The following is a 20,996-nucleotide window of genomic DNA, read 5'->3' on the forward strand; positions in this document are numbered from 1 at the left end:
TATCTTGAGTATTTATTATCATACTACATAACAGTGATCACAACTGTATAAACGCTTTTTGAAATATTAATTTTATTCTTATATGAGGCTTATACTGCATCCATCTTATATAATGGATGCAGGAGTAGCCATTCGGATGAAAGTATTGTCTTGAACATGCTAGGTGAGGTTCTATTCAATTGGTAGACAAGGTCTTAAAAAGTTTTGCTCCAGTGTATGATGGCTTCAGTTGGAATCTCAACCAAGACTGAACATGTGATGTACTGGTTTTAAAGTCGTACAGTAACTTTCTAAAGTGATTTGCTAAATCACTATTGTCCAACTTCTACTCCCACCAGGTGCAGGTTTGTGTACGAAGTACTCAGTAGACATATAAGTGCAGTAGCCTACGATGGAGCAGGTACAGGTAGGTTCAGTATTCTACATCTAATAGAAACAATCATAACCATGGTATAGGAATGCAATTTATTTCTCAGGTAGCTTAAGACATTATGATCATACTGCATACAAATTATCAAAATCGTATTAACGGTTTTTGAGATATAAATTTTGAACTGAATCGGCAAGTCAGTAGCCTAGGAAGTAGGAAAGTAGGAATGAACAGGCCTAACTTAGACCAGTTATAGAAACCATCATAACCATGGTATGGGAATGCAATTTATTTCTCAGGTATCTGTAAAATCAGTAGCCTACGATAGGGCAGGCACAACTCCTACCTCATACAGAAACCATCATAAAGATCCATCATAAATATTTCAAAAAAATAAAAACACTTTGCAAAACTACAGATAAGGGCCTTCTTTTAGGCCCTTTAATCATCAAAATCGGTCCAAAAATGAGGGAGGAGTTCTGTTTACAAAAATCAGCTTAGCGTATTATGTGTATACGTGTAAATAACATACTCCATAAAAATAACCAAAATTTATCGAGCCAAATTTTAAATATAGTTTTTTTTATCTGAAAAAATCGGTAGCACAGTAAGGTGCAGGCCTAACTTCTACCTCATACAGAAACCATCATAAGCATCGAATGGGCTTGCCATTTTATTATGACATGTGTATACGTGTTAACAACATACTCCATAAAAATTCAAAAATTATCGAGCCATATTTGAAATATAATTTTTTTTTTATCTGTAAAATCAGTAGTCTAGGAAATGGTAGGCTCAACTTCTACCTCATATAGAAACCATCATAAGCATCGAATGGGCTTGCCATTTTATTATGACATGTGTATACGTGTAAATAACATACTCTATAAAAATAATCAAAATTTATCGAGCCAAATTTGAAATATAATTTTTTTATCTGAAAAATCGGTAGCACAGTGAGGTGCAGGCCTAACTTCTACCACATATAGAAACCATCATAAGCATCGAATGGGCTTGCCATTTTATTATGACATGTGTAGGCCTATACGTGTAAATAACATACTCCATAAAAATAATCAAAATTTATCGAGCCAAATTTGAAATATAATTTTTTTATCTGAAAAATCGGTAGCTCAGTAAGGAGCAGGCCTTACTTCTACCACATATAGAAACCATCATAAGCATCGAATGGGCTTGCCATTTTATTATGACATGTGTATACGTGTAAATAACATACTCCATAAAAATAATCAAAATTTATCGAGCCATATTTGAAATAAATTTTTTTTAAATCTGTAAAATCAGTAGTCTAGGAAATGGCAGGCTCAACTTCTACCTCATATAGAAACCATCATAAGCATCGAATGGGCTTGTCATTTTATTATAACATGTGTAGACATGTTAATAACATACTCCATAAAAATAATCAAAATTTATCAAGCCAAATTTGAAATATATTTTTTTTTATCTTTAAAATCAGTAGTCTAGGAAATGGCAGGCTCAACTTCTACCTCATACAGAAACCATCATAAGCATCGAATGGGCTTGCCATTTTATTATGACATGTGTATACGTAAATAACATACTCCATAAAAATAATCAACATGAATCGAGCCAGATTTGAATAATACTCTTATACTCATTCTGCTGATTCTACCAGTTGAAGTTGTTTTTGTTTACTGTAACATTCTCGTACGTCGGGAGTATATTTCGTGATTCAATTATGGTATAACAGTAACAGTGTTATATTATTATTTTTTTTTCGTATGTGCCTCAGGTACATTTATTAATCAAATTAATTAAATTTAATATTAATATAGGCTGAAAGGAATGTTTAGGGTAGAACAGTGACCGAATTGGGTACTAGGTTTTGTAAAATGTACTTTGTAGCCTAAAACAAATTAAAATCACTTTACAACTTTTATGCCTTCATTTAAAGGCTTCCAATAGACATCTTTTCACTTATTTTCAGACCTGAAAGTTGTTTTGTTCTATTAAAAAAATATAATATATATTTTTCATACCCAATTACCCCAAAGGGGGGATTAAAAATTCTGGGAAAATGGGTGTTATTAAGAAAACACAAATAAGCATTTTAAGACAAGTTTTAGTCTCTTATCATTATTTTTGACAATTTTATAGAGCGTTAAAGTTATTTTTTGAAAACTTTACAGTTTTTCAAAGATATTTCTTTGTAATAAATCCTTATAACCTAGGGTTGTAAAATTGTAGCTTCTTAGACATAGGTACTTAAACATAAAACAAGTTGGATTATTCTAAAAAAAAAGTTATAGTTAATCACCAGACACACTTAAATAAATTAGGTAATCCTTTTTATAATTACTGTAGGCTACTTGTTCAAAGTCCATAAAAATATGGTTTTTGCTTCAAAACTAATTCCAAACCTAATTTGTTAAATAGTTTTTGACTGTCTTATGGTCTTCTGCCTCTAAGCCGATGTGACGGGGGAATTGGGTACTAAGCCATAATTTCTTTAATATTCAATGCACAGAAGTCATACCAACCCATATTCTAACTAAAAAAAGGCAAAAAAATATAGTACCCATTTTCCCATGATGGGGCAATTGGGTAGGCCAACATTTTCAACCCCTAAAAAATACACTTAAAAGTAAATTTTAAAATTCCTAAACATCAGAAAATTAATATTAGTATGTATACTTTGCTCTTATGAGATAAAAGTAAATATTTAACTGAAATTTGTATAGTGTTTCCAAGGTTACTCGGGCCAAGTTTGGTACTAGCGTCTAGACTGCCAGTGCAACTCCGAGGAACGAGGATCAGATCACCCCCCACCACCGCACCATGTCATACGCTTCCGTTCCGAATCATGCCGGCACATCAGCATAGCCTAACTCTTCGCGGAAAATTGTTATCTCTATCAAACTGTCGCTGTCAAAACGTATCGTTTATAGGTTAAATTTAAATTAAAAATAATTAAACTGTCATAACCTAACCAAACTTGCTGATAATGAAAAACTCGAATGAAGGTTTACTAATCGAAAAAATAGTTCTGTTCTAAAAATAAAATTATTAGTGTCTCAAATTAAATTTTATAAATTTAATGATAAAATTAAACTGTCATAACCTAACCAAACCAACCAAACTTGCTGATATGAAAAAAATTGATGACAAAAAGTTAGTGCAACCAAATAGTTCTGTTCTAAAAAAAAAATTATAAATGTCTCAAATTCAGTTTTATAATTTTTAAATTATAAAATTAAACTGTCATAAACTTAACCTAACCAAACCAACCAAACTTGCTGATATGAAAAAAATGTTGACAAAAAGTTAATGCTATCAACGGGATTCGAACCCGGCACCTTTCAATTATCAGCCCGACACGCCATCCACTACACCACCAAGGCTCATGACAATGATCCGTATCGTTGCGGTAATGGTTGACGTCACGCCATCGGCACGGAGCGGTGGTGGGGGGTTTTCAGATCTGATCCTCGTTCCTCGAAGTTGCACTGGCTGCCTAGATGCTTATAAGTTTGGTAGGCACTTTAAAAATTGAAAAACGTAAGGGGTGAACAAATTATTTTTTTACTCGTTTCAATTTCAAGATAACAACCTAAAATAAATTTGAGGTTTATAAAACTTAACTAGCTATCACTACAGATTTTTTAATTCTTTCTAATATAAGGCATGTATTTTTTTTAAAATTTCAAAAAAGTTCATACCCAATTACCCCTAATACCCAATTCCCCCCTAGGCCTACATATCTTTGTTGCGAGTAATGCACTTTGAGGTTAGTGGAAGTTCATAGAGTGATACAATGGAATAATAACAAGTGATATTAATGTTTATTGTACTTTATTTAGGGACCTCAGTTATATAAAAATGGTAAGTTACATTAGTAAAACAAACACTTAAACACTGCTCAAAATTATATGATTTCCACATTTTTCAGTGAAACATGCATTTGAGGTTAGGAAGTTCTGAAGCCACGGCCTTCTTGATCTGCTGATCTGACGCTGACGTCATAGCTTAATGTTGGTTTATTGGCAGTTTTACATCCATTTTGATATGTCTGTTTGTCTCTCTGTCTGTTATTTAAATGTGTTTGAAGATATTAAAACAGATGGAAATGAAAACAAAAATATCGATATTTCTAAAAGAAATCATCGATAATAAGTTAATGAATGTTCCCCTTAACAGGAAAGTACCAATACTTTTTACACAAAATAAGTCATGTGGGTATTATAAATGACGGGAAAATTGTGTATGGTAATACTGAACTTAAGTTATATATTGAACCGACGAATGAAAAAGGGTAGGCTACAGTTTCTTAACTGGGCTACACTAATATCAATTGAAACCAGGCCTATCTATTCGATTAGTAGGCCTAAGTTAAACCTTCATGCGATTTTTCACCATCAGCAAGTTTGGTTGGTTAGGTTAGGTTATGATAGTTTTATTTTGTAATAGATAGGCCTAAGCATATTTTAAAATATTGATTATTGATCGATATTTTCAATTCGATAGTTTCAATCAATATTAGCGTAGGCCTAGGCTATCCCAGTTAAGACACTGTACCCATGAAGAATAATCCATATAGCCTAGACCTATCGATCGATATTTTCAACCAGTTGTTTTAGACAACAGATACGGAAATCTACCCGGGGAAACAACTATTTCACCCTAAAAATCGAGTTTGAACATCGCGAAAGGCGCTAGAAATCAATGATTTTTGGGGCTTGAAAAAGATATGGTTTCACTCCAAAGATTATCACTTAGCCTAGGCCTAACATTATTGGTACACTGGTGAATGACAAGGTGCTAGCCTACATTATAACAATGATTAATAAATAATAATAATTTTTTATTTTGATTTTATAAAATAAGTGCTAGGTAGGCCTAACTTACCCCTTTGTTATTTGCTCGCCATACATAGTCAACACCAGCATCAAAGGATCGTTCAAAAACAAACGCTGCAGCTACAATGGTCATAGTATAAGTGGAGGTTCTCCTCAGTAGAAGATTGTACAATGAATTCGCAAGAGACATTTCTAATATTTGCTTAAATCTGATTGTATGAAGTAGATGACCGATTGACCTAGGCAGCTTCGCTTCAGCTAGGACTCAAGAAAAAACCGAACCGAGTATGTGTGTGTATGTAGGACTGTAGGAGTGGGAGTGGTGAGGAGAGGAGCGAGGGAGGGGAGATTTGACCTTCCCTTAGTGAGGAGACTAGCTCAGGAGGGATTGGGATCAGTGTTTCCATTCGCGGGATTAAAACACTGAGCTAATTATAACTGGAGGTAGCACTGCCATGACAGAAGTCTCTCAAAAGCGTGTCGCTGATTTTGTTAGGTTGGTATAGCAGCAGGTTTTTTCATCCAATAACATGGCTTCTATAACTAGGTTTGCATAGCAGTGAGTTTTTTCATCCAATAACATGGCTTCTTTATAACTCACACCTCACGCAAACATGGCGGCTGGCGACACGCATCGTTGACATTCAGTGCTACCTCCAGTTAGAATTATAGCTCAGTGGATTAAAACGGGATGCGGGATAAAACGGGATTTTCGGCTGTGACAACTATTATTATTTTTTTCTACTTAATTTTAGAGAAAAACTAACTCGAATTGATTAAATACTGTAGCAAAATATATTAGTGATGTTTAAACATCTTTGTAAACATGATACGTCAAGTATAATACTAGGTATTGTACAAAATAAATCATGCGGGATTGAACGGGATTTTTGTGTAGGTGTAGCAGAAGCAGACTGCAGAACTCAGTACTACCACTACACTACACTACCGTACTACTTCTTGTGGTCACAATTTCTGGTTCTATAAAAGCTAGCTTATATTTAAAACCATGAAGCTGAAGAGTTTTTAAAGCTTTATATAATTTTGACGAATTGCTATGACAGTATGTTTTATCATAGACTAACCATAGACTAACCAAAATGACTGTATTAACGGGAAACAAATTGTAAACAAAACACGACCTCTAACATAAAACCGTACAGAACTAACAATAAAATTGTCTTCAGCTGTTCCATTAGGATGAGCAATCTACTAAGGGAGTATGTTTTATCATAGACTAACCGAGTATGTTTTATCTCTTGGTTTTATCTATGGTTTTATCTATGCTATGACGTAGGCCTAATTGGCTAAACACCACAGACTAACCAACACTCCTAATCCCATTGTAAATTTTGAAACTCGTTTTTCGTAATTTCGTGTCTAGTTTATGTCCGGTGACACTGGTCGCTAGTGTCCACGAAATGTTGTTCCTATTATTTTAGGGCTAATTTCACGTGTTTTGCTTTACTGGTTGGTTATATAAAATACCCCCGCCGCAGCAAACCTGCAGACTAGGCGAATTTCCATTTGCCTGTTGTACCTGATTGGATTTACACTAAAATGTCTCCTTAAAAATATCACAATTAATTATTCCATGGTGGAAGGGGTGGAAGGAAAAAACACAGGTGTGCTTATACCTCCCGTAAGTCAGACCCTAGAGCTTAGAGGCACCGGACCCGGACAGAACTGACATTTAAGCACGGCCTCCTTTAAGCCCCCCACACACTACAAGACCAGACCTCCAGACCAGACCGTCTGGTCTGGCGTCTGGCACTTGTCTTATCGTGTGTGGGGCTGTCTGCAGACCGATTTTCTCGGACCAGACTGTCTGCGTGTCTGATGGTTGAACCCTCAGACCACAGACGGTCTGAGGTTCCCCCACCACTATTTTTATCTGGTCTGTGAGTGTGTAGCGCTGTCTGTCAGACGGCCGACCGTCTTCATCCATTTGTTGGAGTTCTCACCACGGTGTCTCAAAGACGAATATTGGAATGTCTGGTCTGGGAGTGTGTAGAGCCGTCCAAGACGGTCTGGTTGTAGCCAGACGGTCTGGTCTGGAGGTCTGGTCTGGTAGTGTGTGGGGGGCTTTAACTTCAGGCCTTCTAAGGGGCAACGTCGCAAGTGGTGTTGTAACAGCTGTTTTGTTTGGAAGCAGCTAATGGTAATTTGTGTATTATTTAAGAATACAAAAGCTTGTTTACTGGGCTATGAAAATATTGACTCCAATTTAATGTAAAAAAATAGATTTTCAATTTAAATAATGTTTTGGTTTTTAATCCTATATTTTTTTTCAATCTTTTAATAAATTTATGTTAACAAATTTAAATTTAAATGAATGATACGCAAATTAATGAGCTGGTGTCACCCTGTCTGCCATGCTATCTTATGGGACGTCTAGCGCTAGACAACACCACTTGCAACGTTGCCAATTCTACCAGGCCGCGGCCTGGAGTTAAAGGTGGCCGTGCATTGAAGTATGTTGAGCCAAAGATTAAACATACTCCTAACTATAAACTATAACATAAAAGGAGTATGGTGTTGTTGTACTACAGTTAATGGAACTAGTTATTCCCTTGTCGACACGACCATACACGACGTATTTACCACTACTGTAGAAGGAAGATTTGATTTGACTGTTACTGTTATTGTTAAATAACTTTGAATCACAATTGATTATATGTAAGTTTCGTATTCTGCATTGTTAACATAATGGTTTTATAAAAATGTCTGTCGTTGTGCAATCATTTTATAATCAATGCATCTAAAATCTAAAGTCCCTTTATTCTACGTTTAAAAGAAATAAAGAAGGTTCAATTTTCGATTTCCCTTTCTCGTCCTTGGTTGATTGTTGTTGTTGATGTTAACTTCAACTAACAAACAATATACAAACGGCGGCGCCAGCATCGGCATTATTTACAAACAATCTAAACTAAGTTAGCAATGTTAGCACGGTTGATCGATGTTCCAAAATAAAATCCAAAATCAACATTAAATTGATTAATCCTCCTCAAGCAGTGATGATTTCAAATAATGCCTGTTACTGTTAGTCCTACTCAGTTTATTGTTGAATCAAACCCACAGAAGGTTAAATTCCCAAGTGACAACTTAAAGCAAGATCGAGATCATGAATGTTATACGAGCTACACTTAATAAGAAAACCTACAAAAGTAGACCTAAGAGATTAAAAAATGCACCTATGTTCCAAACATTAAGTAAGTACGTAGCATATATTCTTCTAAACAAATATTCTACCTACAGCCAATGGAAACTGTAACTTACTAACTTTGGTCTACAAAGTGACTTAGGCTAACAAACTGGTTGATTGCTGAAAACCTAACCTTCCCCTTCCCTGTAGTATAGTGGTTTGTTGGTTTGAGGAGGGCTACTTGCATACGCCTTGCTTTCTGTAGCTTGCATCAGAACAGGACTCAGGAGGGTGTTTGTTATATTCCGGACTTGTGGTTAAGTTACATTAGGGCTTATTTAGGGCATTATTCTATTCTGTCCTTTCTTATTAGCACCAACCTTCCTTGGTAATTTCATAACACAGGAAGAATTGTATTACTTATAGCCCAGTTAAATTAGGCTAATCGGGTGAAATAATTCCCGGAGAGTTGGAAGTTTGTTTAAATGTTCCTTTTGTTCATTAGATTGAAGAAAATAAAAAGTCCTGATGGATGGGGGTCGAGCTTGACTAAGGGAAGGGCTCTGAATGTAACTTTTTTTAGTGTTGCGCTTATATATCGGAATCTGTAAGTAATATTGAAAAGTGTTAAATACAAAAGTTGTAGCTGACAAAATTCCCTACAAAAATGACTGTAGGCATTTTTTTGTAGGACTTAACCATTTAAAGCTAATGGTTAAAGAAAATAACAGTAAATTAAAATGGTGTTTTATTTGCATGGAAGATGAAACAGGCTCGAAAAGACAAAGTCTTATCATTGGCCTCAATGAGCAGCATTAGCAAAATTAATAACGTAGTGCAATTTCAACGAGTTGCAATTTGAAAGAAACGACGAGGATCTAGAGGACCTTCTGTGCTACGAGCTGCGCCTTTCCCCTTTATAGCTCTGTTTGATGAATTGATAATTGATGAAAGATATATGAGAAAGACATATGTCTTCTTTATATGATTTTTCCATGTTCATTAGTTAACTCCAGACCTTAAGCTCTAAATTTATGTTATTGAAGGTGGCTTTTTGTTACATCGCGTTAAGTGGATCGTAGTCCTAACTTTCTCAGTTGTAATCAAACAATATATGACGTACATAAAGAAACACTATGGTGAATTCTGCACTGTTGTGTTTAATGGTTCCTGAGATACTGCCAAAAGAACAAAACAGGCCAAACAGGAGCCGCCACCACCAAGACCGTATCAGTCGACATTGATTTCACTGAAGAAATTACAGTGACAGTACAGCAAGAAAACGTTCTTTGTAATAACAAAAATAAAACGAGGTTCATCAATATGCTTTCTCAGAAAATGATCTCTGAGGGTATAGAAGTCAGACGTTCTAAGGATGATGCTGATACAACAATTTTGCGTTGTGCAGTGAAAAAAGCAGCATTCAGTGGTCATGTTGCTATCGTTCTTACTTACTTACTCTTACTCCTTTAGAGGATATAAATTTGCTGGTCTTGTTGATTGCATTAGCTTCACTTGAACAAGAAATTATCTTCTTCAAACCAGAAAAAATGTAACCTAAAGTTAATGTTATTCCTACGTTGGATTACAGAAATGTGACGATGAATTGAATGAAACTTTGCATTTGCCAGAAGTATATTCTTTATTCACGGGTTGGGTGTGATACCTTCTCGTCCTTTTACAGAAAAGGCAAGTCATTAATTTTGAAAATAGTCTCGATACCATCACCAACGTATTTTACCAACTTCGGCCCAAAAGGAAGTCTCGATAGCCGGCGAGTGGATGATCCTAGTGATGTTCAAATCCCGAGCAAAATATCTGGGCAGACACCGATACATCGCATTCATCAAATCCACCACTAGGCCGAAGGCAGACCTCCCGTCTCTGCCACCAACGGAAGGCTCTGCCCAGCAGCATTCGTATAGAATATATTTGCAAGTGCAAGAATGGCTGGGAGATAAACTACCACTAACTGATTGGGGTTGGACAACGGGCACCGAAGGACAACTACAACCCCTTACTACCCTAGATCCTTATACTCCGGCCGCTATCCTCACAATAATCTTTTGCAGTTGTACAAAAGGTTGTGGAACACGTTGTGGGTGCCGTAAAGCGAGGATCTACTTCTCAACAATGTGTGGAACTGTGAGGGAGCGTGAACCAAAGGCCCTCTAGTAGACGACGATTCCTTGAATGTGGATGATACTGAAGAAACCCTGGATCTCATAGTTTAAACGATATGACCCATGTTTGTAATCATTAAAATTATGTTTAGTAATATTAACTTTAAGAATAGAAATGCTAATAAAACACGATTGTATTATACTGTTATTTTCTTTAACCTTTAGCTTTAAACGGTTAAGTCCTACAAAAAAATGCATAGGCCTACAGTCATTTTTGTAGGGAATTTTGTCAGCTAGGCCTACAACTTTTATATTTAACACTTTTCAATATGACTTACAGATTCCAATAGGCCTATAAGCGAAAAACTAAAAAAAGACACATTCAGAGCCCTTCCCTTGGTCAAACTATTTCACTTAAGTCACATTTAATTTTTATCAATCTCAAATCAACTCTCTTGTAAAATGGTGTTTGCCGTGCATGTAATAAATAAAAAAAAAAGCTCGACCCCCACCCATCAGGACTTTTTATTTTATTCAATCCAATGAACAAAAGGAACATTTAAACAAACTTCCAACTCTCCGGGATTTTTTCACCCTAATGGCAATTTTTTGTTTTATTTGACTGAGCTATTAGCCTAAGTAACATAGCTTAGCTCGGTCTAAGGAGAAAAGACATAAGACATTTATTCATCTTTAGACAATTAAGTTACATGTAATCGATCTTGTTATGGACACTTGAAATGCACAACAGTAAAACGTATGCTAGGCCTACAACAAATAAATAGGCCTAGATAAATAAATACGGTAGGGTGAATGTGGGTAATTGTGAACTAGGGCTGTAATTTCTTAGAGTATTGTTGATTTTAGTAGAATCAATGTTTATTTGGTTTGTTTTCTATAGGTAGGCCTACACAGGATAAAAATTCTAGAAAGTTAAGAGCCGCTTAACATTTATTTTTTTATGTTGAAAAAAAGTTGCGTTTTTCGTTGACAAACAAGTTGTGTAGACCTTAGCAAATATTTTTTTTGTGAAAAAAGTAAAAGTCAGATTGACATGAAAACCAGTAATTATGAAAAAATTTCAAATGTATAATGCATTATATATCCTCATATCCATCCTGTAAGCAATTTTCTTTTTATTTTATCAAATTCACAATTACCCTTAATATTTTACTATGTGGGGGTAGTTGTGAACCTAATCTTGGGGCAATTGTGAACTCTGTTCACTTTTACCCCGCCTGTAAAAGAAACACATTTTTGGTTCTCATTAAAGATTATTCTTCAAACCAATTATGCTGCTAACCCCAGAAACACTGTGGTAGGCCTATAAAAAAATACAGATTAGGCTACTTACAAGTTTCCAGGTTGTGTTCCAGTTTTTGAGATGTAGGCGGACAGGACAGTTAGTTAATGATTTGATTTCTAAATAGGCCTAGGTTTTTTTAAAAGATTTTCAAGATCAAAAAAAGCATTTTTAGTATACAAGTAATATTTTGTATAGCCTATAAGGAAAGTGCATAATTATTCTATCCAACCAATGTAATTTCGTTTTCTTTTCTAATGGTTGATTGGTATTACAGTAGGGTTTCAATAATTTTATGAAACAAATTTGTGCTCTTTCGTTTGTTAAAGTGAGATTATTTTGTCATTTCTTTTAAATGTTTGCTATAGTGTATCAAATAACTACTCTATATTATTTTCTCTTGTTTAAGAATACTATTTTACCCATTAAGTACATTAATTTTAAATATTCTGACCATTTTTTGTTATTTTTACATCTACCTGATTTTCTAACTATTTCAAAGTACCACGGAAAAATTTTATTTGCACGCTTATTTTTTGTCACATGCCATTGAAATTAGGGAATTTGTGAACAGTTTGAATTAGGCTTTAATCACAATTCCCCTTCTATGCTGTAGTAGCCTATGTAACTTAAATGCCGTCCGGGCAATTGTGAATGCTGATTAACTCCTTCACTAAATTGTGCTGTTTGGTATTTTTATAATTGTTATCATATGTTGCATATTTGATGTTTATTTTTATTGTATTGTTGTTTTGAGCTTGAGGACTTACTTTTGGGATCTTGGCTAATAAAGTATCTATGTTTAACTGTGGTGTGAGTTTTACCTTTCACTTCATGGTGTCAGGTTAAATCAACTTTTGAGGAGAAGAAAGAACTAAGAATGGCTGAAGCAATGAGTAGTACAGTTCAATACCAACTTGTCACACCTGAACCTTTCAATTTCAGGGAACTTTCTGAATGGCCTAGATGGATAAGAAAATTTGAAAGGTTTAGATTAGCCTCAGGATTAGACAGTAAGAGTGGGGAAAATCAAGTTAATATGCTTTTATACTGTCTAGGAGATGAAGGAGAAGACCTTCTAATCTCTTTCGGATTAAAAGATGAAGAATTACAGAGTTATGACACTGTCAAGGGTAGATTTGAGTGTCTTACTTAGATTTCAAAATCAATATTGTATATGAGAGAGCTAAATTTCTAAAAATACGTCAGTCTGAGGGGGAACCTGTTGATTCTTTTATAAATAGTTTACACAAACTGGCAGAGCGATGTAAACTTGGGGAATTAAAAGATGAACTATAGAGATTTGATAGTAATTGGGGTAAATGATAGTAAACTTTCTCAAAATTTACAGTTGGATGAAAAATTAACCTTATAAGTATAGAAATGTTGAAAGCAATACAAGCAGAGAGTTTAAAACAACAACAAAAAGTAGTGAGGGAATTGCCAGAAATTGAGTTTGTCAATAAGGGGATTAATCAATCCACTAAACATCGGTTTAGGGACAGTTCTTGCAATAAAAGTCAAGATCAAAGCTTTTCAAAGAAAGGTAAATGTAACAAATGTGGATTTGTTGGGCATCACAATAGCAATGATTGTCCTGCCAATCAGTCTACGAGTGAAAATTTAAAAACGTACGTTTTCATGTCCCTGGCCTTTTACTTCGTAGATACTGGATTTGTAGTTTATTATTATGTATTTTAATATTTTTTGGGACGGGGGCAACATGTTACACACATTTATTTGGTTTTAAATAGGTTCTAGGTATTTTTTTCGTATTTTTAAAGTCTCGAAATTCACGACCATGACGTGTCCCTAGGGTACATTTTCCAACTTTCACGCTGTTTTTAGACTAATTATTTATGCCGAAATATATCAAGCCATATTTTTATGTCATCAATAGTTATTAAACTTACAAAAAAGGAGCATATTATAATTTTAGAGTCATTGCAAACTGACTACCATGACAAAATAAGTCTGTCCCTCGATTTGGCGTCACGACCATTTGGGAAAAATTTTCAACTTTGGAGCACGACAGTGGCAAGCCTGGCGTCGATTGCGTCAGTTCGTTTTAGAGACTAGTTCGGGGTGTACGTCAAGTTTGTTGTGCCGGTTGTTTTGTGTTGAAAGAAGTAGTTACAAGATTAATAAAGGTAATTTTGTGTTTTTTGTAATTTTGGTGTGTCCATGACCATACATAGTCATTTGATGAAGTAGACGTTGGGTTAATTTTTGTTGATATGATATTTATATTGCTACATTAACCTAGAAGTCCACTTTGTATCCTCGAACATGAGGTGCAGGGCTACCGCCAGAACAGAGCCAAATAACACGTAATGTCCCGACCAAAATTTCACGACCATCGCGGGTTTTTTCACGACCAATCCAGCCTTATGGATTATACTGTGTTTGGTCGTGACAATAACTTAAATATCATTGTAAATTGAACAGTTTAGTTCAATTGAAACACATATTTTTACTATAAATAACAGTATAGTTGAAGGATTGTTTACAAAGATTTAATTTTTTTCAGACATTTCACGACCGTACCGCTTGTCCCTGACCATCACGTTGATGATTTCTATCATAAAAATTTCAAAAATTAAAATATCATCATATTTCAATGTTTTATACACAAAAGAAGTACACCTCTATAAAAACATAACGATTTTTCGGGTCTCAGGTAAGTTTTTTCGGAGTTATACAAACTTAAAAAGATTTTATTGGCTTTTTTCAACTTTTTGAGTTTGATTTATTTTTTTCTAGAAAGACCATATATACCAAAAGCTTAGTGAGCTGTTTATTGTATGATGGTCATAAAAGTAAATTAATTAATAGCAAAACATAGTTACAAAAATAATATTAACTATTTTTAATATTCAGTTTGATGTCCGTGATGGTCGTGACATAATTTCGTGTTTTTCCATCAAAGATGCTCTATTAATAAAAAATCACCAAAGATATTGCGTTACCATGGACATTTTATGAAACTTCAAATGTCAATGAAATTAAAAAAATAAAAAAAGTTTCAAAAAACGGAACAAGAAATTTTAAAAGTGCTTTTCCTGAAAACGTACGTTTTTAAATTTTCACTCCTACATGTTTCAGATGTGGAATAAAGGGACACTATGTGAGATGTTGTACCAAAGGATTTGAAGTGAGAGAAATTAATAAAAGTGATGAACCATTAGAAAAACCTAAAACCTATTTAGGGGAATTGACCATAGAAGAGGTTGGAGGACAAAATCCTTGTAAAGTAAAACTTAATGTTAAGGGGCATGATATTTATTTTAAGTTAGACACTGGAGCAGATGTTTCTATAATTGGATATGGTCTTTGCAAGGAGTTAAAACTGGAAACGAGTGAAACAAGTAAAATATTATTTGGTCCGGGGAAAACTAGGTTGAAAGTGGTTGGAAAGATCGTTGCTACTTTAGTGTTTAGAAATAAATCTATTGTAGAAGATATTTACGTCATTGAGCAACAACCTACTCCACATTTAAGTAGAAATGCAATGTTGAAATTAAACCTAATTCAGTTCAACATAGATTCGATTTTCTCTAACGAAATATTTTCTCAGTTTTCTGATGTTTTTGGTTCTATTGGTAAAATGAAAGGGGGAAACTACAGAATTGCACTAACACAAAATGCTCGTCCCTTTGCTGTGGCAGCCCCTCGTAGAGTGTCCGCTCCATTATTGAGCAAAGTCAAAGAAGAATTGGATCGACTGCATTCTGAGGGAATAATTGAGCCAGTGGTAGAACCAACAGACTGGTGTGCACCAATTGTTGTTGTACCGCATAAGACAGGTGATAGAGTGAGGCTATGTGTTGATTATACCAAACTCAACAAAAGCATTCAGAGAGAAAGGTAAAGGTGGCAACTACCAACTGTAGAAGAAAGTCTAAGTAATTTAGAAGGCGGACATATATTTTCATTACTAGACGCTACAAATGGATTTCTTCAAGTTCCTTTACATCATGAAAGTTATAAGCTTATGACTTTTATAACTCCTTTTGGGCGATTCTTTTTCAAGAGGTTACCATTCGGTATTAATTCTGGCCCAGAGGTTTACCAGAAGAGGATATACCAAGTTTTGGATGGACTATGGGGTAGTAAACCAAGCAGATGATATACTTGTGGTCGGTAGAACACAGGAAGAACATGACCATCGACTAGCAAATGTATTACAAAGATTGAGAGAACACAATGTTACACTTAATTAATAAAGATAAATGCAGGGCCGGATCTAGACAATTTTTGAATGGGGGCAAACTAAAATTTGCCGCCCCTCTCCCCCCCTGTAGTCTGCTGGGTGGGAAAATAATATGCCCCATCTGAAAGCATTCGGAAATAAAGTTTTATTTATCGGTTAAGAAATAGATCAGTTATAGTTTTTCAGGTAGCAAGGCTGATAAACGTTTTTAATGTTCATAAATTGGAAAAACCAATTTTTACTTTCTCCCCTATACATAGTACAGTACCTATACCGTATGGAGAAAGTATTGTATTGTCAAAATCTTCCAGTTTGAGTTTTGAGTAGATATATCCGTTTTGGGTCTCCCTGAACCAAAAAAGTGGTTTTTGAAGTGATGTGTGTCTGTATGTGTGGATGTGTACAGAGCTACAGACTACACCTGTAGTCTGATTTTGTTGAAATTTGGTATGCAGGTTTAGTAGGTACCGATACTAATTCATGGTATCTCCAGGCGTTTTTCATGTTTTTGAAATTTAGATTTTTAATGGTGATTTTCCCATCAAACAACAAAAAAAATCAGATTTTCTTGAAAATGGCCTGAACCATTTTAATAAAACTTTAGTATGTTATAACTTTAGTCCTTTATATTTTGAACAAAATGGTTCAAATCCCATTTCCATAAAAATTACGATTCAAAAGTTATTGTAACTTATGTTATTTTCTCATAAAACCCCCATAAAAAAATCTGATTTTAGGAAAAAGTTGATTTTGATTAAAATTAATGTGTGATGGTCCTTATAATAAAAAAAGGTGCAATCCCCCATTGCTGTAACAAGTAGGCCTACGGTTCAAAGGTTTTTGCAAGTTTTGTGATTTTTCCCTATAAAATAGCATACGGTAGTTGCTCCCTGTTCTTACCAATGAAAACGGTTGTTGACAAGCTTATGGGAGAAAGTATTTGTCAGATTGCTGATATAGGTACCGTTTACTATCTCATAAATCCCCCTGTTCCCATAACCCATCAAATTGGGCCAGTAGGCCTACCTAACAATTCTTTTTTATTGCGGTATTGTATGGCTGGACTTGTTACTACAATTAATTAGGGTAGGTACTTAAAAGAACTAAGTTACAAGGAAGCTTTTGGTTTAAATAGGCCTAACAAAAACAAATATAAATCCCTAGGCCTACAGTACTTTTTTCCTACCACTGCATGAAATTGATCACATTGCTACGTACCTGTAAAGGTCGATTCACACACATCAGTTATGACACGTTGCAGTCCAGTCACTTCAGGCACGTCACATTTAACAAAAATATTCTTTAATGGATTTTCTATTGCGCTATCTACATTCATCCGTTGCAGTTCCGTCCTTCGCTCTGCCAGCGTCCGTCAGTCAATTTCAGATTTATTTTCGCCGATATTTTTGGATTATTCGGACACCTGACGGACGTGTTTTACGTTAGAAAATAGTGTTTAGTTATTTAAATGATTGTGTTGATATTTTGAGTACTGTTTGTAACAATCAACAAGATGGACGAGGACGATGAAAATTTAATGGAATATAGGTCTACAATTTAATTTTTTTTTGTAAATTACTGCAAATATTAGAGACGGAAGACTGACTGTAACCAACTGACGGACAGTTCACTGAGAAATTGCGGATGCAACTGAGACTGAACTGTAACTGGACTGTAACGGAACTGTTACTGAACTGATATGTGTGAATCGACCTTAAACAGAATGCAAAATACAGTATGCCTCACTAGGCGGCGGCACGGCAGTGAGGCAGGGCGGCATGGCGTCTTGACTGGGTGGGATGGCGATCAGCTGAAATTGTAAACAAAGTTTGCTGTGCTGCTAACCATGCTATTATGGCTCTCAGTGTTTTCTACTCCGTTGCAATTTATATTGATTGCTATTGTAAAATTATTGTTTGTTTATTACGTTATGCAGTTTTGAAATTACTTAATTGACGTTCCTTATGACGTTTGGCTCATTAAAAACTTAAACAAACTGTATTAAACAAATTTTCTGCAACCAGAAATTTGCCGCCCCTCAACCCTGCCGCCCGGGGCAACCGCCCCCTCTGCCCCCCCCCTTGTTCCGGCCCTGGATAAATGTAACATTAATGTGAACAGAGTTAAATTTCTAGGACATTTGATTGAAAATGGATTGATAAAGCCTTATCCTGAGAAAGTGGAGGCCATTATGAAAATGCAAACCCCAAATAATGTTAACGAACCTCGGCAATTTCTTGGCATGGTTAATTATTTGATGAAGTTTATCCCTAACTTGGCTGAAGTTACAGCTCCATTGCGAATTTTACTTAAGAAAGGTTATCAGTGGGTTTGGTCTGACGTTCAAAAGAGTGCTTGGGATAAAATTAAATCCCTAATTTCTTCAAATCCAGTTCTGGTGTCTTACAACAAAAATTGTAAAACCAGAGTTGCAGCTGATGCCTAGTCATTTGGCCTAGGAGGGGTGATTGAACAATTTGTGGATGGAAAGTGGAAACCAATCACCTATGCATCGAGATCTTTATCACCGACAGAGATGCGTTATGCACAGATAGAAAAGGAGGGACTGGCACTGACTTGTGAGGCATGTGAGAGATTTTCACAGTATGTTTTAGGAACCGAGTTTGAACTTATGACTGACCATAAACCTTTAGTTCAGGTGCTTGGAAGTAAACAAATCGCTAGTTTATCGGCAAGACTTCAGCGGTTAAGAATGAGAATGGCTTGTTTTAGATATAAAGTAACATATGTGAAAGGAAAGGCATTTTATGTACCACCAGATGTTTTGTCTAGGAACCCCATTAAGTCAAATGAAGAACATGAAGACATATTGGAACAAGATTTGTTTGTTCAGAGTATTTTAGATGCTATTCCTTGTTCTGACAAAAGGCTCAAGGAAATCAAAGAAGCTCAGGATACTGATGAGGAATGCGGAAGAATTAAATCCTGGATTGTGAATAACAATTGGAATAAAAAAAATCGGTGTATTGGAAGTACAGGACTGATCTAAACATCAGTAAAGGATTCCTCCTTTTAGGCACAAGACTGTTTATTACAAAATCGTTGAGAAAGGAAATACTGAGTAAAATACATGAAGGTCACATGGGAATTGTCAAATGTCGAAGGCGGGTGTATGAATCGGTGTGGTGGCCTGGCTGCTCAACAGATATTGTTACACTTGTAACAAATTGTCCAGTTTGTCTGGAGCAAAGATGTAACAAATCAGAGCCTCTACTGTTGACTGAACTACCAAAAAATCCCTGGGAGGTATTGACCTTTTGAAATGTAATACGAAATGGTATTTAGTTGTGCAAGACTACTACTCTAGATTTCTTGAACTGGTTTATGTGGATGCATTACCTACCGGAGCTGTGGTTGCTAGATTGAAAAATATATTTGCTCGACATGGAGTGCCATATGTGGTAAGAGCTGATGGAGGTCCGCAATTTACTTCTCAGGATTTTAAAAATTTTGCTGAATAATATGGTTTCCGTATAGTGACATCAAGCCCAAGGTATCCACAATCAAACGGAGAAGCAGAAAAAGCAGTTGACATAGCAAAGCGGATTCTAACGAAATGTAGTGATCCAAATCTTGGATTGTTAGAACATAGAAATACACCCTTAGAGTCTGGTCTTTCACCTGTAGAGTTACTTTATTCACGGAAGCTCCGATCAACATTACCGTCAATAAATAACTTCAGACAGGTAACAAGGGAAAGATTGCAAAAGTTTAAAGAGAAGGATCTTTCAATCAAGGAAAGAAATGAGAGAAACTACGATGTAAGGAAAGGTGTAAGAGATTTTCACAGCTTGGTAAAAATGACAAAGTTTGGATTCCAGATTAAAAAGGTTTTGGACATGTTGAGAATAAATCAAATCATCCTCGGTCCCTGATAAATACACAGGTAAGGAAGATCAGAAGGAACAGGAGACATATAATAGCTGTGCATAGGCCTATGGAAAATGGTGAAAATAGATTTGAACACCAATACCAAGAAGACCAAGGAACTGAAACTGATGCTGGACATAATTACAATAGCAAAGAAATTGACAGACCTAAAAGAAGTGTAATTAAACCACCTCTTAGATACAGTGATTAAGATTTTTATAAATAAATTAAAAAAAGAGAAAAGAGAAGATGTGCTGTTTGGTATTTTTATAATTGTTATCATATGTTGCATATTTGATGTTTGTTTTTATTGTATTGTTGTTTTTGAGCTTGAAGACTTACTTTTGGGATCTTGGCTAATGAAGTATCTATGTTTAACTGTGGTGTGAGTTTTACCTTTCACTTCAGTAACTTTTTAACGTGACTGTTCCATTTCAGATTTTTATCAATTTCCAATCCCAAGAATTTAGTGTTGTCCATACTTAGAATTTCTGTGTTCTCGAGTTTGATGACTGGTTTATTTTTATCTCCTAATTCTCGAGTTTGAAAACTAATGAAATTTGTCTTATCTGGATTAAGAAGCAAATTATTAGAATAAAAAAAAATTTAACACAGCTATATCAGAATTTGCCTTAAGTTCAATTTCATCATTTGATTTTGCAGTGATTTTCAAATTAGTATCATCAGCATATAGGCAAAGTTCACTCAAGTCACTGAGTTGGGGAAAGTCTCTAAAGTAACAAATGAATAATAAAGGGCCTAAGATGGACCCCTGTTGTATGAGTTTTGTCTTTATCTATTAATTCGGGCACACCGGAAATAAGTTAAGCATTTCTCTTTCAATTTCGTGAGCGTGATCCTCACGGATATAAAAGCTTTTACGGTACTTACGTATTAAACGGAGGCCACATTTTGTCAGCGCGCTGCGGCGGTTATGTTAGGTTGGGTTATCGTAAATATTATGTGTGTAGGACTTTTCTCGCTTCGTTATGAATCGAACGATACCAGACGAGTTATACTTTCTATTATGATAACCCAACCTAACATAACCGCCGCAGCGCGCTGACAAAATGTGGCCTCCGTTTAATACGTAAGTACCGCTTTTACTTT

General features: G+C 35.3%; 1 protein-coding gene across 2 annotated transcripts in view; it reads left to right on the forward strand.

The window, feature by feature from the left end:
• The first annotated feature begins 8,123 nt into the window (after positions 1–8,123).
• The window catches only part of LOC128990869 (mutS protein homolog 4-like), a 122,247-nt gene continuing 109,374 nt past the window's right edge, over positions 8,124–20,996 (forward strand). For both annotated transcript variants that reach the window (XM_054413536.1, XM_054413617.1), the window contains exon 1: positions 8,124–8,423. In XM_054413536.1, the coding sequence (XP_054269511.1) occupies positions 8,336–8,423 (88 nt within the window). In that variant the 5' untranslated portion in view covers positions 8,124–8,335. The remainder of the gene's footprint in view (positions 8,424–20,996) is intronic.

The sequence above is a fragment of the Macrosteles quadrilineatus genome, unplaced genomic scaffold (assembly GCF_028750875.1).
Source record: "Macrosteles quadrilineatus isolate MER2022 unplaced genomic scaffold, UCM_ALF_1.0 Scaffold_1__1_contigs__length_201487025, whole genome shotgun sequence".
Taxonomy (NCBI): Eukaryota; Metazoa; Arthropoda; class Insecta; order Hemiptera; family Cicadellidae; genus Macrosteles; species Macrosteles quadrilineatus.